At 42.0% G+C, this 25,038-nt stretch overlaps 1 protein-coding gene across 1 annotated transcript in view; it reads left to right on the forward strand.

The window, feature by feature from the left end:
• ERICH1 (glutamate rich 1) overlaps positions 1–21,292 on the forward strand; it is a 65,545-nt gene extending 44,253 nt beyond the window's left edge. The window contains exons 4-6 of the mRNA XM_063125816.1: positions 10,481–10,855; positions 13,122–13,316; positions 20,770–21,292. Coding sequence (XP_062981886.1) covers positions 10,481–10,855; positions 13,122–13,316; positions 20,770–20,843 — 644 coding nt within the window. The 3' untranslated portion in view covers positions 20,844–21,292. The remainder of the gene's footprint in view (positions 1–10,480; positions 10,856–13,121; positions 13,317–20,769) is intronic.
• Positions 21,293–25,038: the final 3,746 nt, after the last annotated feature.

The following is a 25,038-nucleotide window of genomic DNA, read 5'->3' on the forward strand; positions in this document are numbered from 1 at the left end:
AATAATAATAATAAAAAAAAAAGCAGAAGAGTTGCTGGGGAGGCAGCCACAGCACTCATCACATGTGTATACACCTTGGAAAGGCTTTTCCTGGAGGGCTGTGAAACAGGTGTTGTTTTTAAAATGAGCCATTTATTTATTTATTGCATTTATATCCCGTCTTTTTTCCTCCCAAGGAGCTCAAGGCGACATACATAATCCTCTTCGTTTCTATTTTATCCTCAAAACAGCAACCCTGTGAGGTAGGTTGGCCGAGAGTCACCCAGTGAGCTTCCATGGCCAAGTGGGGACTAGAACCCAGATCTCCTGGCTCCCAGTACAGCACTCTAGCCACTACACCACAATGGCAGTTATTGAGGCTTAACCAAACACAGTACAAGCCCAGCCTTCCTTATGCGAGAGTTGGAATGGGCATTGAATGAGGGTGCACTGGCCAATAGGTTCTGAGCAATTTTGGTGGGCTTAGGAGGAGAGGAGGAAGAAGCTGCACTGCAGCAGCAGCAGCAGGAAAGGACATTATTTGCATGCATGTGTAAGGAGGGGGAGAGAGAATAGCAAAATGGTAGAGGAGAATGACCACATGTCATTTCTCCTCCGGGTCCTCCAGAATGTGGTTGGAGAAAGCAGCATGGCTAGTTCTCAAACTCAAAACCTCTTCTCTTGATCAAGCAACAACACTTGAGAGAATGAGAGAGGTTGTGCAGCACCTGTCTGGCAGGAGCAATTAGGGGATGGCTTAACATTGATCTGGTTTTGGGGGATGTGTTCATGCACTTGTCTTTGCTGTGTGTGAGTGTGGGTGGATGAATTTCTGCCTGGGGTGACTGTGGTGTGAGTGGATTTCTGCCTAGGATGAGTAGATTTCTGCCTGGGATGAGTGTGAGGTGTGGATTTCTGCCTGCAATAAGTAGATTCCTCCCCCCCCCCACCCACCCCCGGTTATAAATTTATGAGCTTAAGGTCACAATTCAGGTTTCTTCTTTGTATAATGTGGGTTGCTGCTAAAACAGAGAAATGTGGCTCTGAAGATGCCTTTATAGATGATCATCATCATCATCATCATGATTTTGCAAAGGGGTGGATTTTGGATGCCCTCAGAACTAGTTGCTGGATTCCAAAGGACTGCTCTTCTGGATTACTGTGAGGATACTTATATTGTTATTGTTGTTATCCACCATCATCATCTTCCCACTCCCATACACTCAGCTTTCCAGGTATGCTGTCTGTGTCCCTTTTTGCAGTGGGTTGCAATAGAACATCCTCATTTTATGTAGCGTCCATTGTTTTGCACTCATAATCTTAAAGTCATTTGATTCTCTGTGCAATCAGAGCTGCTGGAATAGGAAAATGTGGGTCCAAATGAAAAGTTTTGTAGGGCTGTATGGATTCTTTCTCCTCCCCCACCATACTTTGCACTCCTAATCTTAACATTTATGTGCCTCAGTTTCCCCTTCTCTGGTATGGGTTGCTGGAGATTCAAAAGACTGCTCTGCCTCTGGTGACCTTGCCTTTCCCACCAGCAGTTCCAGTATGCACCAGCCGCTACTGCTTTAAGGATGTTCACATTTTCATTTAAAGAGCTTGCAAAATGTTTCACTGGCCCTGTTCAGAAGACACCTTAAACCATGGCTTTAACCACAGTGAATAAGGCAAAAAGCCTTATTTATTGTGGTTAAAGCCATGGTTTAAGGTGTCTTCTGAACAGGGCCACTGTGGAGATATAATTTTCCTGTCCTATCAATAAAGGTCAAGGAAGGCACAAGAGATAACTTGCTTTACCTAAAACTGAACTAAAGCAAGAGATTGTGAGGGAGTGGCTTCCTAGAGAAGAGATGAGGTGGAATTTTGAATTTATAGTATATTTATAGCTATGCTAAGCGATCCTAAGTTTCTGCTATCCACAGTCAAACAATACCTTTATTAGGGCTAACCAAAATGTCACTAAATAGTGAGCAAACCTTTATCAAGAGGGGAAGAAAAAAATGTCCCCAGCTCCAGTTTTGCTTGTTGACCATTTTGTGACGTTTTGGTCAGTCCTTCTATTTTGAAACTTTTCTGATGGATCAGCACAAGCTTCCTCTGTTTGTTGTTGTTGTTGTTGTTGTTTGCATCTTTCTGTTATACTCTTGAAAGAGCCATTGATCATCTGTGCCATTGTCAAAATAAAAGATAATCTAATACTAAATAGGAAAATTATCCTCTACTAAAATAATGTATAAAGGCTGACAGCATAGTAGGCTGAAAAGGAATCTATAGGTTGTGTCAGCACTTCAGTTTTGTCCCTTACTGACTTGCTGATAATATTTTGTGTGATTTCCATAGCACCCAAAATTAGTGCCTCTCTGGCCTTAGCTAGACCTAAGGTTTATCCCGGGGTCATCCCTGTTCATGTAAATGACACACAGGGGATCCCGGGAGCAGGCAGGGACGACCCCGGGACGATCTCGGGATAAACCTTAGGTCTAGCTAAGGCCTCTGTCTCCACTGGTTTGGTTGCACTCGAAGGACTCACCACAACTGCAACAGGAACTAGCACTTCCTAAGGAAAGCCCAGAAACAAGCAGAAACGTTCATTTCTGGAATAGGTCTGGTCATCAGAGCTCCCTGCTGTGAGCTCCACCAATTTGCGCCCTTCTGAAAATTAGCATTTATGCTTGTGTTGACATAGTCAATTTCTGAAGATTTATTTATTTCGTTTCTATACCACCCAATAGCTGAAGCTCTCTGGGCAGTTCACAAAAAATAGAGATAAAGATAAAGTCTTTAATAATGAGGGCTACACCAATTGTGAGAGTCTTTGTGAGGAGAGATCTTTAATGAGGTGCAAGTTTTTAACAAGATGTAAACAAAATTCATGCTGCACCACTTGTTTCTGTGTGGTTTTTCTATAGGAGGTCCCATGAAAATCTTCTGGCTGAAAAATACCCTGGATTTAAAAACAGATCAAATACAGACTATACATTGAAATTTGAAATCCTATCTGCTAATAGATTTCAAATTTCAATGTGTAGTCTGTATCTGATCTGTCAGATTAAGACTACTTTGTAAATCCTTTCTCAGCATATAATATGGCTGAAAATTATGAAAAGAAAGAAACTACTATTTGTATAATATACTTGCAGGCAGTTGTAAGAGAGTCTTGCTAACATATATTCTTTCTAGCCAATGATGTGCTAAATAGGCTTCTGTGTAAAATGGAATTCTGGGGTAGTTTTTCAATGAATATACTGAGTAGGGATTCTCATGTAAACTCTCTCTAGCTAATGATGTGCTAGGTGGGTGAAATTGTCTGATTTTCAATGACTATATGGGGTGAGGATTATCAGTCTAGCTAGGCCTAGAGTAGATATACAGTTTACCCCGGAAAACCTTGCCTAGTTTTGCTCTTTGACTTCTTTTTGGTGAATATGACCTTGTACCACATTAGCAGGTTTTCTACTAGATACTAAAAGCAAAAGCTTTATTTCTTCAACGTAATGGACTTTGGCAATCTTGTTGCTGGCCAATGACTCTCTAATCCACCACCATAATCTGAAAGGATTGATGGGTATAACTGCTTGAAAAAACACTCTAGCCTGCTGTCTTAGCTCATCAAGATTGTCATCATTCAATTACACATATTCAAACGTATCCCCTCCACTTCTTTCTTTTTGTTTTTAAGACTAAACAATAGTCAACCTAAAAATAAATCAGAATTGCAGTGCTCTCCTCTCCCTTCCTTCCCTCGCTCCCTAACAGTCCTGCTCACTTCTCTAACTGATGTCAGTTTCACTAAGCGCATACTGAGTAGCGCAGAATGACAACATCTGATTTAATTCAAGGTGCTCTTTGCCAAACTGTATCCTAGGTTTCAAAGCATGCCATTTCCAGGCAATCCACATATGAAACAATGAATAAAAGCAACTCTCGCTGCTACAATCAAATAGTCTTTATATAGGACAGCAGATAGCTAGCTCTGCTTCTGTCCCTGGGAAGAGGGGAGACAGATGGTGGACTAGGACATGGTGCCAGCGGCCGCTGGTGGGGTGGAGGGCAGAGCAGCTAACTGCAGACAGAGCTAGGGTTCACAATAGGCAGAGCCAGTGGTAGGTGGAGCCAGGGGACACAATAGGTAATTTCAAAAGGCAAGTGATTTCCAAGATCATGAGTGCAAAGCAGAGCAGGGGAATCTGGACCCACGTAACAACACGAAAACACCCATTTGAACCCACAGTTCTCTTTTCCAGCTGCAACTCATTGCACAGAAAAGGCAATTCATTTTAAAGAATGCATTAAAAGAAACTTAGCTAGTGGTAGTGGGTTCCTGGGTACAACCCCCACTGTAGTGCTTGCATCAAGTTTTAAAAAGTAGGAAAATTTGAAAAAATGTAAATGGGAAAAAATAGCAAAAAATTGGGAGCTTCCTGGACACCCCCCCCCACATCCGACAATTGCTCCTACACCAGCAGCATTCCAGGTTAAAGAAAAAAAATAAAATGGGGGGAAATGGAAAAACTGGAGAATAAAGTGCGATTGGGGGCTCCTAGGACACCCCACTATTTATTTATTTATTTGTTTGTTTATTTATTACATTTCTATACCGCCCAATAGCCGGAGCTCTCTGGGCAGTTCACAAAAAAACACAACCCGCACAATTGGGGTTTCCCATACAACCTGTGGAGTCTCTGTTCTTTTATCTGTGCAGTTTTTATCTGTGCAGTAAAAGAAGTTTTTTTCTTGTTGTTTTAAGCATTGTGGGGGGAAAACATTTTAATGTTAACACTTTGAAGTGTAAATCTGAAGCTTAAAAAGTTTTAGCCAAATAAGTAAATAAATATATCCATATTCATGTAGTTTGATTTTTTAAAAGAAAAAAAGAAAAAAGCCCATAATGTTATGAATATCAATTGCTGTGATAAAACCAGCTGCCACTTTTGATTTCAAGGTAAAGATTAATCTTAATAACCACAGAGCTGTTTTAGTAGCAATTAGTTCCTGCAGGTGCTAAACTGAAAAAGCTCTAAGCATCCAGTGTTAAGTACTCTTACAGCAATGTTCCAAAAAACAGCAACAGCAAAAGTAATTTATCAGGCAAGTTATCTTTAACCTTCTCTGCTGTTGGATGCATCTTAAGCCTTCCCACATTGAGTCTACACATGTACATTTCACTGAGCTCTGTTGATGAATGATAACATTTATGTCTTTCTTTGTGCAAAGAGCTCACAGTGGCATACATGGGGAGGCAGTGAAATCCCATTTTATCAACAAGTTTGTGAGGCAGGAAAAACTGAAAGACGTTAGCTGGCCCAAAGTCATCCAATAATCTTCATAGTTCCCTAATTTTGAACCCAGTGTGTCTCCCAGATACACATTCAATATCCTGGAATCCATGCTAGCTTTCAATTGGTCATTTTCACAGATCACTTTTAAGACAGGAATCCTGATTTAATAAACCACAGTGTGAACAAGCAATGTTCTGATATATGTAGCCCATCTGCTTCATTTTTCACTTCTCCTTTCATAAAAGCAGGTAAACAAACCAGAAATGATAACTTTGTCTTACATCCAAACCTGAGATTGTAGTTAAATGTACTCAGTTAACCCAGGCTGTAAACCAACTTTAAATCAAGGTTTCTTGTTGGCTTATAAATCCTGGCTAGTTTGAGTGCATTTAACCACAATCCTGAATTCATACAGAACACAGAGCTATCCCCTCCCGGTTTATTTACCCACTCTCACAAACAGAGGGTCAAAGGACATTGCGCACGTGCGATCATTGTGTTGAGACAGTTTGTTGACAAAGCCTAAGACTTTTGGGTCTAATAAGAAAAGGCAAAAGTGCCCTTTAGGTGTGCTTGTTTTATAGGTTAGACAGAGGCCTTAGCTAAACCTAAGGTTTATCCCGGGATCGTCCTGGGGTCATCCCTGCCTGCTCCCGGGATATCCTGTGTGCCATTTACATGAACAGGGTTGATCCCAGGATGATCCCGGGATAAACCTTAGGTCTAGCTAAGGCCAGAGTTACTAAACAAAATCTTTGCTTTAATAAGTTAATTTAACTCCTCAACAGTGAGCACAAATCCATCTGATGCGACAGATCCCTAGATAAAAAGTTTGTATCTGAAGAGTGGACTGCACATTAAGAGCTACCATATGGAGGCTGTGATAAATCATTCCATATGTTGACAAAACACAAAATGATGAGCAACACATAGATGGGGCAGTTTCCTCTAGGAATGCAGGAGCATCCCTGGGCTCACTCTGAAGGGGCTTGATTGTTTTGGAGAGCTTCCCAGTGTCAGAAGACGTTCTCCCTACTGGAAATTGACACAAATAGCATTGTTTTCCTGCTAGGGTAACTAGGACAGCCTTCCCCTGTCATGGTGTCCTCCAGATGTTTTGAACCTCAACTGCCATCAGCTCCAGCCAGCATAGGCAATGGTCAGGAATCCTGGGAGTTGTACTCCCAAACATCTGGAGGGCTCTGGCTTGGGGAAGGCTACACTAGGACTTGTAGCCCAGTCCCATCCTCACCAGGAAAAGAGCTGAGCACCCATCACCACTGTCATCTCCCTCTTACTAGAGAAGTATGTTTGGTGTGCCCTTGGCAGAGTGGGACAGAGGAAGGGGAAGCAGGATATGTATGAGAAATGATGAGAAATCTAACAAGGGATGAAACTTGCAAATGCCCCTATTGGATTTCTTGTGACATTTCTGTCTCCCCCTCCCCCAAAACTCTGGTCTGTGGTGGCATGCAGAAAAGTGCCTGATACATATGGTGAGTTGCTGCACATGGGCAGCTTCCTTACACGGAGAAATTAATATTATACTAACTTTAAGAAGAAATTAGCCGAAACAATGGCGTTTTAATATCTGTTCTCTTTTAAGCCCAGCGATTTCCCATCATTTCCCTCCTAATTATATTTTGCCTTTTTCAGTGCCGATATTTTACAAGCATTCATTCTTCCTCCCATCTGCCTGTACCCTCCTGAAAGATGGTTATTTCAAATGTCATGCAAGTGAAATGCTCTTGAATGTAGCTACATAGTGCAAATTATTTTGGTCTTTGCTGTGCTGCAGTGTTGAATTGCAAATGTATTTTTATTCCTCCTCCTCCTCCTTCATAGAAAGTATCACAACTGCTCTGCAGTGAGTCACTCATCTGTCAGCGCAGGAGGAACTGAAGGTCTGATGCTGGTATTAAAGGAGAGGGAGTGTTTCAGAGATAACAGAGCTCAAGAAAGGAGAAGTAGCAAAAATGAAATTGCAGTCCTCATCTTTAGAGCAAATGTATTATAATAAAAACTGGGAATGAGGTACAGAGAGGGCACCAGACAAATACAGGATGCTAAGGGCCAAGCTAGTGAAAATAAAGCATTTTAAAAGCAATAAACGGAGCTCCCTGGGTAGTTTAAATGGATATCGTCTTTGTATATTATCTGTTTTTATGGGTTTTAAATTTTGTATATCTGTTTTCTTAAATGTTCAATGTTTTAATCTTTGTAAAGCACCCAGAGAGCTTCAGCTATGGGGTGGTATATTAATGTAAATCATCATCATCATCATCATGATCTCTATTCTCTCTGTGTTGCCTGAACAGATTTCTGGAAGAGCTTTATCATCCCCATTGGCTACAAACAAGGTTCTATCATGTAATCATGCTAGATGAGTGGGGATGCAGGAGCATGGGCTAGCATTATATGTTTGTTCATTGGTTTTTCCAAGTTGCTCAGGGTGGGATACATGGTCATCATCGCCTTTATCCCAGTGGCATAGGTTTGGCTGGGACTTGAACTCAGTCTTATCCCAGCACTCTAACCACTATACTACATTGGCTCTACTATAGCATAATTCTGCTGTTCTATAGATGATAAGCATTGTAGTGCAGTCTCAACAGGTTTCTAATTCAACAGTGGCCCACTGGTGACCTGCAGAAAGCTTCCAGCCACCCGATGCTTTCTCATGGCCCCCTTGCTTAGGGATCAGAGCTGACTCCCACTCCGAAGGTGCCATTGCCCACTTGGTTATTTATAATGCCATCGGATGAGGGCCTGGGATATCTGTACCACAGCCAACATCAGGGGAAATCCAAGTGCATGAGGGGACAAAAGTAAGGACAGGGAATTTATCTCTGTGGGTGAAAGACCTCACCAATCCTGGCTCCTGAACAGCCCTCGGAAGTGCACTGCTTATCGGTCATTCCAATGCCTTTACCAGGGCTGGGCCAAGAGAGTTTGCTGCCTTGAGCAAAGGAAAAGATGGAGCTCCTCCCCCATTCCACATACAGAAGCTGACCAGACTGGAAGTTGAATCTTACTTCAATGTTGGAAACAGGAGAGCATGCCTGACAGCAGCAGACTTATGTCTTGTGGAGACGTAAGGGAGGATGTGTGGTACATAGAGCATTATCTTCCAGCAACTCACTGCTGTTTCATGCCCTGCAGCATTTGTTGCCTGAGGTGGCTGCTTGCTCTGCCTAATGGTAGAGCCAGCCCTGGCGTTACACTGATATGGCTAGAACAGGTGGAAGGTGGCTGCTCATTTACTGTTTTACAGTGCAATTGAATAGAAAAAGGTTTCTGTGTTTTTAAACAAATATTTCAGGGTGGAGGATTAGGGCACCACCATACCTATTCAGGTATACCCATTCCGCTACGAACTGACTCTGGTAACAAGTGCCAGAGGCCCCTGAAGAGCCTGCATGAATGCTTGAAGCATACCTGAATGCTTGAAGTTTGATATTGCCTGAGACACAGAGGAGCTAGACCTTCAAAACCCCAACTGTCTTCTGTGTCACCAACATGGAGAAGTTGTTCCTTTTCGGGGTGCATCACAAGAAGCCTTTAGAGGCCTTTCAGTGTTTACACGGAGTTCCACCAGAGAGAGTTGCACTTTGGTGCCCTCCACATTTATCCCTCTAATGTATAAATCAGTCTTGAAAAGTCTGTGTGTGATAAGTAATTTTGATTTATGAAGTTAAAGGGCAAAATCACAGAAGTAATACAGGAGTCCCTGAGATTTATGAGAGGTGGTGTATTTAGCTAGGCCAGAAAAAGAATGGCTATTAATTAAGACAGGAACTAGTTTAAGGCATAAATCAAAGCATTAGTGTATTAGCATGGAATATTTGACAAAGGTTCTTTGGTTTTAACAGGCAGGCGTGCTCTCTGAACTAGCATATCTGAGATGCAATTAAAGGTCAGGGGTTTCTTCAGAGTTCAGGCTTTGGGAGCAAAGGTTGGTTCTGAGCCAAATGGACTGAACGTTGAGTCAGCGGTGGACTCCGTGTGCTCATATCTTACTGGACAGTTAGGCAAATAAGATAGCGATGCCCTAGCTGGAATGGTACTGAGAATCTAAATGAGCAACCAGCTCCAATCAAAGAATGCAAGTAACATTTTCCTCATTACAGATGAATATCAAGTTTAATGTTTATCAATGGCTGTCAGTGACGGCTGTATGGACCCTCCAGATTCAAAGGCAGTATGTCACTCAATCCTAGCTGCTGGGGAGCAGCAGAGGGAGAAGGCTAGTGCCTTCAAGACTTGCTTGTGGGCATCCCAGAGGAATGTGGTTGAACGCTGTGGGATGCATCATACTGGACTGGATGGATTACTCTAATTCAGCAGGGCTCTTTTTGTATCCCAAATCGGAACTAACGCTAGAATGTGATGCACGCTGAAGAAAAGGCTGAGGATAAATTACATTTTAGGAGTGTGTTCCCCCCACCCCACCCAATTGCTGTGTAGGTTTCTCTCCTCCCCTTCTCTACCTAGGAAATATGTGGTGATGGTGGAAAGCAGACAGTAGGTTTATTTGCACAATATGACACCCCACCGTAGAGTATTTAACCCAAGGTGAGGCTGCAACGTGTGCAGCCATCATTCTGAATATGCAACTCCCATTCAGGGATTGCTGTGTCGTGCAAACCCTCACATAACCCATGGTCTGTTTTAGAGTTATGCAAGGGTTGCTACCTGGTCCTTTTTAACTGGAGATGCCAGGGTTGAAACTGATACTTTCTGCATGCAAAGCATGTGCTTCACTACTGAGCTATTGTCTCTCCACTTGCGGGTTTATTAAGATGGAGTAGCATGACATTGGCAGTACTTCATTGACTTCCTTTCAGATCGTTCCTTCCTTCACTTTTTTGTGAAACCTATGGCTTTACCATTTAGCCTTCACCCAGATCCTGATTGAACCTGTTCCCTTTGCCTGCCTTCCTCTTGCCCCACTGCTATCAAATCATAGACTGTAAGCTGATTGTGTTGCTGATTTGTCTTTTTAGCTTATGTTGCTCTGTAAAGCATGATGTACAATGATTTTGCTGGATGATGATGAGGATGAGGATTCTCATCATCATCTTATAGCCACACCAAATGCCTCTATCTCTATAACTTATCAGAGATACGTAAACATCCCAGGGACATTTATATCAAGCACAGCCAAAACTGCTTTTCACCTCCCATTTTGTTTACAACCCAACGTGTTTCTTTTATACCTCCAGAGGAGAATGACGAAGGAAAACCCCAGAGAAAACGCATTCGAAGGAAGAAACAAAAGAATATTTTGCAAAACCCTGATAGTTTACATGGAGGCCAAGCAGAATGTGGGAAGCATGAAAATCTGATTGAAGATAAGTTACAGTTGCGGCACACAGACAGCCCAAATCTAAGTCGAAACAAAAAGAGGAAAATGAAAAAGAAGCGGCAAAAAGAAAAAATGAGAGCAGCTGGCTTGCTAACAAAACCAACTGGAATAGATTTCACATATAAACCTGAGAAGGAGGGAGAAACAGACTCTGAAGATGCAGACAAAAAAGTAGATGATATTCTGGATTTTTTGCAAGCAACACAAGAAATCTATTTCTCTGAGAGTAGGTACATTTCCTCCTTTCGTTAGTAACTTTTAGTAGGAGAAATAAATATGTGCTTATTCTTTGTCAACTGCAAAAAAGAAAGAAAGGAAGAAAAGATAGATCTCTTTTATCGCCTGAATTTGACCAAGATTAGCTCTTATACAGAAGGCTAAAAATGCTGCCCTGCTGTTTCCTGAAAACAAGGTCTTCATAATAGCAAGTGGGAAATTATCTGTATGGTTTTTTGTTTTGTTTTTTGCTCTTGGACCAAGCAGGTGTTTTAATGGATAGATGAGTTCTACACACAACCATTTTCAGAGTATTTTCTCTACAGAATTATTATTTACAGCCATGTGCATGTTTTTTTCAGAAGTAAGTCCCCACTACGTTCAGTGGTGCTTACAACCAGATAAGTAGACATAGAATTGCAGCCTTAATGGATTTTGCTATCAAAATAAAGTCCTAAGCATACCTGAATATAAGCTTTATTGATTTTAGTGGAATATTTTTCTAAGTACAAGTATTAAAGGCTGAGGTGTCTTTTCTTTTGTGTAAACTACTGTAGTAGAGATAGAAGTTTGCACTTTTTCTCTGTAGCAAGGAAGACTCAAGCTAAGACTCAAAGCACCAGAATATAGCTTCATGTTATGATTTCAGACAGACATATTAACCCAAATGTCCAAGGCCCAATTCACAGACGTTGTGGTGGGGTGGAAGTCCAAACCACATGGCAAACTATTCATGAGATTTGTGTCATCAGGCAGATCTGAAGATTTTACTGCACTATTGCAAACCATTATCTTTGGTACTTGCAGTGCTATGGCAAACTATCTTCCGATCTTCATTGTGATCTATTGCCCACTCACAATCATTTATGTGGAATAGCCTCCATTGTATTTTGGATTCAAAGTGACCACCACTTGGTCCTAAGACTGGGGTGGAAGTATTCTCGCTTGAACACGCACATAAATATATCATGCATTTGCAGATTTTATGATGGCTATACGGAATACTGATTCCTTCATTTTGTCAAACTACATTTGGAACAAATCTTAAAGTCCTTGTCTGAATGTTTCTCTCTCCAGTATTTAAAACTCCATAACTAGAATGGCTGCTGAGGGTGGTCACTTTAATGGGCTGAAAGATGGGGTGAATGATACCAAAAAATGATAAGACAAATACAGCAAGGAAATTTTACTTTCATGTGTGCTTTCTATTCCTGCTACAACAGATATTCTCAAAAATATAACTATAAATAAGGTAACCAATTATGGCTATGTTAAAGTTATCCTCTCCTCAACAACTGCTGTGGTTTTAGGGTCAACAGGAATGCTCAGTGTGCAATATTTACAGAGCTACCATCTTAATGCTTTTTATTAACTTTCCTTCCAAAGCTTCTAGACAGGCTCTCTCTCTCTTTTTGCATCCTTATATCTACGTATCTAATCGTTATTATTTGCCATCCATATTTTGGTGAAATAATATAATGCTACTACTACGGGCTGATTCACAAATGTTTGTTCACTGCTTGATGCCTGCAGCACCAAGTGATAAGTTGGCATGTGTGAATGAGCCATCACAGACCAAACTGAGAGGACTTCCATGTCATCTTGCTCTGTAATCTTTTTAATCGGAATCAGCATTCACTCTCCAGTCATCCAAGTGATCCGCAGTACATAATTTTGAAGGAGAGAACCGGCCTTTAGAAGTTAAACATCATTTTTTCCAGAGTGCTTCAACCTTCAAGTAAATCATCACAGGTTTTATGTTGCATATACATAGAAGCCACAGGTGTCTACATCTTCCCAATGTGTACTCAGTGTACCCAGAGCAGCCTTCACCAGCCTGATGCCCTCCAAATGTTTTGGATTACAATTTCTACTGGTCCTAGCCAATCTGGCCAGTGGTCAGAGATGTTGGGAATTGTAGTCCAAAACATCTGGATGACATTTGGTTGGAGAAGGACAATCTAGGGTTCAGTAATCACATGTGACCTTGTATCCGGATGCGGTTCTAGCAGACCAAGATGGATCAGCCAAATTCAAGATGGCAGGATTCAAGGACATATATCTGTCACTCCATCACAATCCTTTTTCTTACTTCACAAATTTGATAAATTCTTCTATGTATCATTTTAACTAAAAACAAGATCACCTGTCAGTGTTGCATGGCATCTGTTTTAGATTTAGAGATCAAAACAAACAAAAACAACAGTGTTGAAAATAATTACACTTTAAAGGAGAGGAATCTTCCTAAATGAACTTGTCTGTTTTTCTTTCTTTAGAGCGATCAAAATGTGTGGAGTCAGCTGTGAGTTCAGAAAGCGTTCATGAGATTTTACAGAGTCTTGAATCTCACAGCATGTCTTTGTCAGATGTCACTCTGCTGTATCAGATGAAATCCCTCATACTTCTGCAGGATATCGAAAGACTAAAGGATGCTGTGGAAAAGTTCCACGTGCAGTCAGTGATGCCTCCTGGTATGTTCCGTATACACAAATGTGTTGTTAAGGTTCTACCTGTGGGGTAGGATGTAGATTTTTCCTAAACAGGAAAAGCAAAATTATTCTTCACAGATATTTTTTCAATATAGGATTCAATCCAGAAATGCACTTCCATGAGCAAAAGTTGTTGTTGTTTTGTTTATTTGTTTTTGTAGTTTAGCACAACATGAGAAAAGAGAACTGAAGTCCAGAGGTGTGCTTCCATTTGTGGAATGCATTGCCCAGGGCATTTGCACAAGGTCTCACAGAGTGTGCTTGCGCAAAGCATTGCATAATGTCATGCAATGTCTTCTGCTAATGCCACCACTGCCAGAGTTTCCACTGATAGCACATACGCTTGATTCATCGCATTGGAAAGAAGCACAAACCCATCATGCTTGGCACTCTACAATGAGAAAGCTAAGTTCTGCACAATGAGATTCTGAGATTAACAATTCACATGCCTGTGGTTTTGTCTTTAAAAAAAAGTCAGTATGGTCAGCCTCATAGTGTGATTCAGAAACCTCTGCAGAACCAATGAATATTGGGTGCAGCAATGTGTAATGGTAGGAAGAAGGCACTGATCCATGAAGGTGCAAGTGCTCCTGTGGTCACCTATGAAATGCTGGATAGTATGAAGGCTTTTTGTCCTAGATGTGTATTTGATTGCGTTCTCCGTGTGGACAATTTTGTAGTAAACTCCATGTACATTCGGTTGTTCTTCTGTCCTGAGCAGAATCTAGCACCCTGTTATTAAAAACACAGAAAGCTGCCTTGCACTGAGTCAGAGCAATGAACCAATGTTGAAAAGTGAGGGTAATTAATAATTACACCTTGTGATCAAAACGTGTGGCGTTAGCTGTGAGTTCAGAAAGTGTTCATGAGATTTTACAGTGTCTTGAATCTCGCAGCATGTCTTTGCTGGCTCTACCAGAGAATCCAGGGATTGAACCTAGGATCTTTTGCATGCAACATGTGTGATCTGCCAGTTCCGTGTGTGGAATTCAGTGGGCAGGGACCTAGCTGATGGCTGGAGGACATGTTAACCCCATAAATTTAAAAAATAATTGAAACAAACAATCATTAAAGTTGTAATGGAGAACAGGCGGTGGGGAACCACTTTCAGCCTGAGGATCAAATTCAGTGAAAGAGGCTTTAAAAAATTAAATTAAATTAAAAAAAAAACAAATTTGGAAGGCTCCAGTGAAAGGCGAACTTGGAAAAAAACTCTACTCAGGATCTGAAGAACTCATTTGAAGGGGCTGAAATTGGGTGTAGGGTATTGTCTAGAATGATCAAACTCTTTTGTCTCCCACTCTTCTACAGGGAGCTCAGGGTAGTGTGTCTGGGGCATCCCATTTTATTCTCAACCCTGTCCTGTGAGTTAGGTCAGCCTAAGAGGTAGTGATTTGCCCAGTGAGCTTTGTAGCTGTCAGGATTTTACACTGGAGCCTCCCTGTCCCATATTCAACACCCTACCTGGAAAAGTGTTGCTGCCCAACTGTTTTTGCACGTCACCGGCACTAAAATCAAATGCCTTCAATGTCTTTTTCGCTGTCAGGTTTCTTTGCAAAGTCACACCTGCAAGGAAGGCAATCCATGGCAGGGCTTACTACCTGATTCTGTTCTAAGCAAAAAAAAAACCCTTCTGGGGCCTGTTGTTAGGGGTCATTGCTGGGTTTATCAGAATCTCCAGCAGCATCAACCCCTTTGCAGTGAGAATCTAGCAGGCCACATTCTTGCGTGTGAAAAGGTGTATTGTTAGTCCCAGAGTCTTCCTCCCAAGAAAGTATCAGCATTTTGCAATAGTGTTGTGTTTGCTACTGCAATAAGGAAAGAATTGTGCTTCCCACTCTCAACTTTCAGAGAGGGAGGGAGGGAGGGAGACTTATCACTTACCAGCTCCTTTGACAAGCTAGCAACACACCACAGGCCAAAGACTGAAAGCTATTCACATAATGTCCACTTATGGAAATGTAATGTTTCACTAGGGCTGATGTCATGAAGAACTGATGTCACTTTCTAGAGCCATCAGAAATGGAAACTAGAAAGTATCCCTGCCATCACTTTAGCTGAGCTTCTGTGAAGATGTCGTGACCGCTGGTGGGGTGGGGTGGGGTGGGGTGGAGTGTCATCCTCTTCCTATTACTCCAAAGCTGAATAGACTAAAATCTCTCATAATGAAAACGTTTTGTTGGAAGGCCTGTTCTCAAACAAGAAAGCCAAAATGTCCTTGCTTTCAGTGTTGAGGGTTTTGTTGTTGTATAAAAACATTTTTATAACCAGCTGCTTCCTTTTATATTCAAATGAACCAAAGCAGACTGACTGTGACTTGGGGGTAATGAACTGGATGTAAAAGAGTCCCTTCTGGCAGGTACTTCATGGGTCTTTTAGAACATCTGGAAAACAGAAATCGTGAGGTTGCTGAGGAGAACAGAATACCCCGTGTGGTTTTGAGGAGAGCTACGCAGAAGAGTGGTAGAGCCACATATATTGAGGGGCAATGGAAATTCTTAGAATTAGGCATCCATAGTCTCAAGAGCAGAAGAGGGTTTTAAAAAACCCAAAATTCCTCTTTCTAGGCTGTGAACTCCAGGGGTTCCCTTTTCTCTTAAGTCTGCCTGTTCACATTTTCTTTTTTGTTGGCAAGCATCAAGTCAAAAATAGCCTTTTCTCTTGTTGCCTAGGAAATTATCACCCACCAAAGAGCTAAAAATGTCTTCTGACAAGCTTAAAAGAAAAGAAAAATCTTCAGAACTGTCCTTTACTAATTTCCCATATAGAGGGAAATTATATATATATATAATCTGTGATTTCTGTAGGCCAGTAGACATTATACTTACCTTTCACCTGCCATGCACAGTCTTGATTCTCCACATGCAGTGCAATTAATAAAAAGAAGCAGCATTCAAAGACAAGGGAATTAAATGGGAGGTTGCATAAAGGTGTAATTATGCAACAGTGGTGAGCACTGTAGAAAATGCCTCACATTATGAGATAGAGAGGAAGCAGTGGCTATATACTGTTGTTAAATATTAGCTTTAAATTCTTGGGATCTCAAATTTGGCAACTACCACTCTTAGGAGGGATTTACAGTGCCTCTATTTGTGGGGGGAGTTTGCACATCACAAAAAGTCAGGATTCTAAAGGATTCTGGCTTATTGTGAGTGAGCTGGGGTGCTGATACACACGACACAATCACTCCCAGTTGGATCTTTCTGCAAGTGGGAGCGGCTAGACAAACGGTAGATCTCTTGTTTGTGATTTGTTTATCGTGGCATGTCAATGTTGAACTCTAGCTTGTCTCACCCCAGACAAGCCAGAATCATAACCGATGGTTTGTTTTTGGTTTATGGCTCTGGCTTGGCTGGCGAGAGACAAGCCAACATTTCTGGCTTGCACATCACAATAAGTGAATCATGGACAGAAGGTTTGTGGTTTGTTTAGCCTCTCCCACTTGAAGCGGGAACAATCGCGCAGCAAGCACTAGCATTCTGGCTCATTCATGAGAAGCCAGTATCCTTTAGACATGTGAGTGTGGTCTCCCCATGTGTGGACTGAAGCAATCTTCCCAGCAACTGCCATGTGGTAATAGACTTGATGTGATAGTTGTTGGGCCGTGTGGACCACGTGTTTGGGAGCATGAAATTTCATTTGAGAAAACCTCTGTGTGGAGGTACACAGAAAGTTACAAAAAGGGGCTTTGAGAAATGTTTCTTGCTTGTGAGTACTGAAAAAAAGTTCTACATGCCATTTACCCCTGTGATTGATAGCTTCAGATTTAACACTTCCCTGCAAGAAAAACCCATTAAACACAGAGTAGGGCTTACTTCTGAATACATAGGATGGTGCAGTTAATATGCAAGGCCATATTGAGTAGGGGGATGTACATGGTCTGAAGTGTATGGCCCTGAAAACCCATAATTGATAGATTGGTTCTGCATTGTGTTCTACAAATCAACCCTCCCACTTGTCCAGTTAACATCATCTCCTCCTCCTCCTCCTCCTCTTCAACAAACCTTGTTTGATAAGACAAATTCCTATGTTACTGGCATGGTACAATTGCTTCTTCACTCTGACTGAATTCTGCACTACTCTGGTAATGGTTAATTAATAGGATCATATTGGTTTATTTCCAATGACATGCTTTCTGTAACATACCTTTCTTAATGGAAAGGAACCATGTGGCTGTTTTTCTTTGCCCTTGTTGCCAGAAATAAGCAGTTTGGATATGCACTTGTATATGTGGTGGAAAACAGCATGCTTTTTAAAAACAACAACAATAATTTATGGCAAATGTGTATAATCATCATCCTATTTCATTTATAAAGTGCCTAAAATTACTGGGCGCTCTACAATCAAAGGGCAAGGAACAAGCTCACAGTCTAAAATTGAGGCCCGAGGATGTGGACAAGGTGCTTGGCCAAGTCCGGTCGACCACCTGTGTGCTTGACCCTTGCCCCTCGTGGCTCATTACATCAAATAAGGAGGGGATCGCCGGCTGGGTCCAGGAGGTTGTAAATGCCTCCTTGAGAGAGGGAGTGGTGCCGGCCTCTTTAAAAGAGGCGGTAATTAGACCACTCCTGAAGAAGCCTAATCTGGACCCGGAAGATGTAAACAACTACAGGCCGGTGGCTAATATCCCTTTCCTGGGCAAGGTGCTTGAGCGGGTGGTTGCAGGACAACTCCAGGCACTCTTGAATGAAACGGATTATCTAGATCCATTTCAATCGGGTTTCAGGCCTGGTTTTGGAACAGAAACTGCCTTGGTCGCCCTGTGGGATGACCTCTGTCGGGAGAGAGACAGGGGGAGTGCGACCCTGTTGGTTCTCCTGGACCTCTCAGCGGCCTTCGATACCATCGACCATGGTATCCTTCTGGATAGGTTGTCTGAACTGGGAGTTGGAGGTACTGCGTTGCAGTGGTTCCGCTCCTATTTGGATGGCCGATTCCAGAAGGTGGTGCTGGGGGATTATTGCTCTGTGCCGTGGCTCCTAAGCCATGGGGTTCCGCAGGGCTCTATTTTATCCCCTATGCTGTTTAACATATACATGAAGCCGCTGGGGGAGGTTATCCGGAGATGTGGACTGAGGTGTCATCAATATGCGGATGACACCCAGCTCTACCTTTCCTTTTCATCAAACCCAGGTGAGGCAGTGACTGTTCTGAACCAGTGCCTGGGCACGGTAATGGACTGGATGAGGGCTAACAAACTGAGACTCAATCCAGACAAGACGGAGGTACTGTTAGCGGGTGGTTCATTTGTCCGGCGAGGTGATGTTTGCCCTGTCCTGGACGGGGTTGCACTCTCCCTAAAGGATCGGGTCCGTAGTTTGGGGGTGCTCTTCGACCCAGAACTGTCACTTGAGGCACAGGTGAACTCAGTGGCAAAGAGCACCTTTTATCAGCTTAGGCTGATATACCAACTGCGCCCTTATCTGGACAGTGATAGCCTAGCTACAGTTATCCATGCTCTGATAACCTCTCGTTTGGATTACTGCAATGCGTTATACGTGGGGCTGCCTTTGAAAACGGTCCGGAAGCTTCAGCTGGTACAAAACAGGGCAGCCCGTTTACTAACAGGGACTGGCTGGCGAGATCACATTACGCCAGTCCTTTTACAACTTCATTGGCTGCCAGTCCAGGTCCGGGCCCGATTCAAAGTGCTGGTATTGACATTTAAAGCCCTAAACGGTTTGGGGCCAGGTTATTTGAAGGAACGCCTCCTCCCATATGTACCTACCCGGACCTTAAGATCATCTACAGGGGCCCTTCTCCGTGAGCCCCTGCCAAAGGAAGTGAGGCAGGTGGCTACTAGGAGGAGGGCTTTCTCCGCTGTGGCACCCCGGTTGTGGAATGAGCTCCCCAGAGAGGTCCGCCTGGCGCCTACACTGTACTCCTTTCGTCGCCAGCTGAAGACCTTTTTATTCACTCAGTATTTTAATACTTAATTTTAACTTAAATTTAAATTATACTGTTTTAACTCTGTATTTTAACCTTATATCAATTTTGCTGCATGGTTTTATCCTGGTTGTGCTTTTTATATTGTATTTTGTATTTGTATTTTTAACTTGTTGGTTGTTTTATGATGATTTTAATTTTTGTGAACCGCCCAGAGAGCTTCGGCTATTGGGCGGTATAAAAATGTAATAAATAAATAAATAATAATAAATAAATAGACTGATAGGAAGGGTAGGGGGGAAGGTGGGAGGAAATGCAGGAGCGTGGATTTTGAGCTGAAGATATTCACAGAACTATTGAATGAAGAAAGAAGACAGAGAAGCCAAATATTAAGAGACAGACATTTCTACACATAATGAGAACATATGTCTGAAGTTGAGACTGCTGATGAACCAGGGGGCTTAGTCAGAAGGTTAGATTGAGCAGGGTGAAAAGCAGGAGCGGAGAACCTTTTCTCTGCCAACGGCAGCATTCCCTCAGGGCCAATGTGTCGGGGGCTGCATGCCAGCACTGGGCAAGGCTGAAGCCCATGGTGGGCAGGGACAAAGCAACAAGCGAGTATAGCCAACCCCTCGTGTCTCCTCTTTCTGACACCGCTCTTTTCTCTGTTTCCCTCCCATGCAGAAGTCTGTCAGGAGAGGGACCGATCACTCTTTCTAGAGGTCTGAACTGATCTCTTGCAGAGGGCTTTTGAAATTAGGCTGATGGCCTCGTGAGGCCCTTGGGCCGTAGGTTGCCCACTGCTGGCATGAAGAATGAAAAATATATAATGAGAAATCAAGGAGGAGAGGGAAGAAGAATGTGAAAAGTCATTTAAAAAAAAAAAAGGAGACATCAATATAAAATACAGACTAGAAAAGATAGCCAGTGAAGAGGAAAATGGAGAAATTATGCATGGTCCAAACAATAAGATAAGAAGACATGATGGGCAGCAGAATTTAAAATTAAAATAAGAGGGGAAAGATGAGAAGCAGGAAGGCCAATAAAAACAATATTAACGTAATCAAGACAGGAAACAACTAAAATTTTAACTAGGGGCAGAGGTAGACAACTTGGTGTCTTCCAGATATTTTGGACTACAACTCCCATAAGCCCCATTCATCATGGCCAATTGTTATGGAATTGTAGTCCAAAATATCTGGAGTGTGTCAGGTTTCCCATCCTTGAAGTAGGCTCTTGTCTAAAGTTACTTGTTTCATTACCTACTTTTCACCCTTATGTAAAGTGATTATGCTTCACAATACAAGTCTGGAGTTGTCCCTTCTAGAAGTAACTCATGTCATAGCTGCAATTATTTGTTTTATGATTTAGAAACCTTCAGAGTTTCTGTTGTCCATAGCTCAAAGAGATAAGTGTTTTCCCCACCATCATATTCAAGAGCAAACTGGAAACAGATGTATATTTGGGATTTTAGTTTTATCATGAGGTATTTGTTTACTGAAAACAATCTTGTTGACATTTCATGAAGAATTCATTTTCTCCTTTGCAGATCATGCCAAGGCAATCTCTTCTTTGTTTCTCTACTGGATTACTGATATCCTTCCTGGAAAGAACAGGAAATAAGCTGAATGCACACATCCATCTGAACAAAGTTAAAATTTAATACATATGATTCAAGAGTTGAATCCAAGGATATTTAGAAATGGCAATGCCATTGAAGAGATTGCAACTTTACTGAGAAACTTCTGTTTTCTGTTTGGTTTTTATTTTTACTTTTGAAAGTATCCACAAGTTAATATAAAACATTAGGAGTTCCTTTTATTTAAAATATGCTAAGCTGAGAGAAGAACGTGTAAGCACCCATTTACCTCTTTAATGCAGGCCCTACTTTAACTTATTATTGCAGATGGATTCATATAAGGCATAATCTTTTATGAGATGCTTCATAGCTGTCCAAATAGGTTTGTGGTCAGAGCTTAGTGAAAATTACCCTTCCAAGTACTGCTGTTCTTGTTGCTAAAATTATGTTAAAATCTATATTTTTATACATAAAATAAAGAGAACAGGTTTTATATTTTGCACGTTACTCTTTAAGCATTTCCATCCCTTTCATATATTACGATAATATAGGCATCAAAACATTCCACTATATTTTGGTATGATTCACTTGCCTATCTCCCAAGAGATTTGGAACTGTCACTTTATGGGCCAGCCATCTCCAGCACCGATTTAAGATACTGACTACAATACTAGCCTGTGAAGGCTGTGCTTTGGGATAGAAAAGTTCAGTGTTCTAACCCTGATTTACATTGAAAAAAAATCTCCACTGCTCTGTCAATCATTTCCTCCATCTACAAGCTGAGAAACTAAAACATACCTTTGTAAAACAACTTACAAGCGACGAATGGAAAGCACTCTAGCTAGTTATTAATATTATCCATATGCAGGTGTTCTAGGCTGTTATGTGATGTGGGCAATGAAGGGGAAAGAGGGGTTTGGGAAGCCATTTCTCTGGGCTTATCCACTACATCCCAGTTTTAAAACACTTATTGTAGGAGCAAATCAGAAGGTGGAGTGGCTGGATAGTCCAAAGATCTTCCCTCTATTTCTTTATTCAGAGTAACTCTATGGTAGAATGCATACCCTTCAACTTGAGTTAAAATGCAATCCATTTCTCACAGTCTTATCTTTACATAATGCAAAGGTTTTGACCATTCTAGACAAGATCAACACTTGGCACCCACTTTATCATTTTGTAATTGCATCCTTCGCCAAACAGCACTTGACAGAACTATTACATGTTCAGGCTTCCTGCCCTCCTCTGTATAAGGCAGAGGTTCCAGCCCTTTTTCAGTCTGATGACTAAATTCCATTCTGGAAAGGATTTCAAGGGCCACATTCCAGTGATGAGAGGGCCAAAAAACAGTGCTGTTCATGTCTACTCGGAAGTAAACACAGCTCCATCCTGCGCAGGTCTATTCAGAAGTAACATTCTGGCCATGTTTTGACCACTTTCGTATGCAACGGAAGTGGGAAGAAGAGGACTTCCAGCACACATTTGGATTCCCATCTCAGATGCTGCAGAGGACTGCCTTGATCAGTAATCAAAGGTCGCTGCAGAAAGGCAGAGCTGGGAGGAGTTGCTTGCTGGTGCTGAATCCCAACCCTTATCTCCGATTACTGATTGAAGAAAACTTGACAAAGAGCTGGCGGGCTGGATGGGGGACTTTGGCAGGCTGTTTTCAGCCCACAGGGTAGAGGTTCCCAATCCCTGGTATAAGGTTACCTTAGGGAGCAGGATTTCTAAGGGGAAGAAGAGTGGAATAGATATTATCCTTATTTACTTCTAAGGTTCCAGAAGTTCCATTTGCAGACACACACTCCACGTCCCGTTTCCCCCGTGCAGCCTGTCTCCTGGATGTGCGTTCACTATTTTCTGATAAGCGTGGCATTTCAGTATACCTACTTCAGGGAACACAATGGGCATATATTTAACATTGAAGAAATGTTAGGTAATAACAGCAGGCCCTCCATATAATGTCTTTGTATGGAGGAGCATTAAGTCACGTGTGAGCCCCCAGCTAAAGACCCAAGTGGTACAGTCCAGACACAGATTTGCCACCTCAATCAGAGGAACTAGGCCTTAACTAAAAGGAGAAATTGCCTTTTTGTGTCTTAACTCCATCATGAAAGGCTAGAAGAAAACCTCCATTTCCTGCCCTGTCACTCAGTATATTGCAGTGGTCCTTTTCAGGCATCACAGCTTTCAGAGAGACTTGAATAATAGACTTCAGACAAAGGGGATATTTCATTTCCGCTCGACAAACTTTGAAAATGTGTTAAGATGAATCAGCTAGGCAGTGAGTAGAAAAGGGGGCCGCCCATGCGCTAAATCTTCTATATTCCACTATCCCACCACTGAGCCAAAGTCTGCTGATCGTTTTTGCAAAGGATTCCAAGATCATCATATGCATACATTGTGCAGAGATCTGAAGATTAGAGGTCTTTAGAAGATGGAGAAATACTATTTATTTTATTTTATTGAGATAGCAGATTTATTTTTTGTCATTCAAATCTCTCATTCTTCATTATTGTCTTGTAGCATGAATGCCATATGATAGAAGATTAACCTTTCTTATTTAAGAGAGACCAAGAGAGATCTGAAACCAATGGAAAGTCAAGCCATTGTTCTCTGCCAATACTGTTCTGTTTCCATGCTTGCTGAGGACACACAACTCTAAACATTTCTGTGGAATATTCTGGAACCTAAATGACTGGGGGCAAGGAGGGATATTGCTCAAAGGTGTTATGGGAGCCACTGTTCTGCCAGAGGACGAGCTGCTGCCTGCCTAGTAAAACTGGCTTAGAAACTAGTACTCAAACCCAAACGCAAGCATATGAAGCATGCCTAGGTGGAATTATTTAATCAAGGTAGCAGAGCGCCCACATAAGATATTCAGGCAGCAAGAGAGACAAGATCATACCTTTTCCAGAGTTTTATTACGAAAGTATAAGAAAACAACAATTGAACAGTGGACAGAGGGAGAAAGAGAAGGCGGACTGCTCAGGTGAGGTGATGCAGATGAAGAGAAATGACCTATCGTTCCTTTTAGGTTGTGTTCAAAAATCCAGAGAAGGAGCAATGAGTCAAGATGCAGCAGTGGAACTCAGGTTACAATTCCTCTTTGGGAAGAGGAACGAAGAGGCTTAGGAAAGAAGTTTCCTAGGAGAGGCTTGCAGGAATAGGGAACACTGTGGAAGGCAAGCATGAACTCAAGCGGTTTCTGGCATTCCTGGGACATTATATATTTGGGTTGCAAAAAGGCTAGCTGAGCAGCAGGGCAGTCCTGGAAGGGCAATTTCCATGTGGACTCAAAGAGATGATTGCTTTAAAAAGTGGTCTTCAGTGTGTCCCATGCTACTCCCTTGTCCATATCAACAAAGCAGTTTGGTGGGAAACTTTCACGATTGATTTGCTCTGATCATCAAAACTCCACTACCTCAACTCCCTAGGCAAAATGCAATCTTTTAAGCCACCTGTGGACACACACACACACAAGCAATGGAACTATGATCTTGGGCAGCAGTGCAGTTCTAAAGTAAGAGTTTCTGAAGTATGGAAGAGGTGCAACTAATGCCCTAGGACAGGGGTGGGTGACTTGCGGCCCTCCAAATGTTTGCAACTTCCATCAGCCCTAGCCGGTGTAGCTACATGCTGCCCACCCCTACTCTAGGAGCAGATGTGATTCTTCATTCAACATTGCTGGAATAAAACAGATGTGATCCTGATCAATACATTGGATGGAAGACCACTGGGAAACCTATTGAAGAGAAGTCTTATTTTATAACAAAAACACATTTTATAATGTCTTAAAAGTATAGTTTTGGAATTGTTACCAAATCAATATAGAACTTCCTTTTCTTTTTAAAGTAAGATACATATTAGCCCCCTGCATTTGTTCTAAATGGGCAAACTGTACATGTGCAAGAGGGTTGGGATCATGCTTGCTGCAGCTCTGCACCTAACCTCCAGGTGTTTTGTCTGAGGACCTGCCAGCATCGGCATCCTGTGCACCTACAACCCAGTGGGGGTAGTTTCTGCACACTTAATCTGTACCTTCCCATTCTTTTGTATGTTACATATCACATGGTTGGACCATAGGTGTGTTTGACCCTCTGTAGATGGGACTTCAGAACACATGGAAGTCGGGTGGTGAGGGGGAAAGACTGTTGTTTATGATCTCAAGACAAACAGGTGCACCACCATGCCTACACTGTACCCATTTCAAATGTCTGTACAGGGCAACTCTGGCATGTG

The sequence above is a fragment of the Elgaria multicarinata genome, chromosome 4, assembly GCF_023053635.1.
Source record: "Elgaria multicarinata webbii isolate HBS135686 ecotype San Diego chromosome 4, rElgMul1.1.pri, whole genome shotgun sequence".
Lineage (NCBI taxonomy): Eukaryota > Metazoa > Chordata > Lepidosauria > Squamata > Anguidae > Elgaria > Elgaria multicarinata.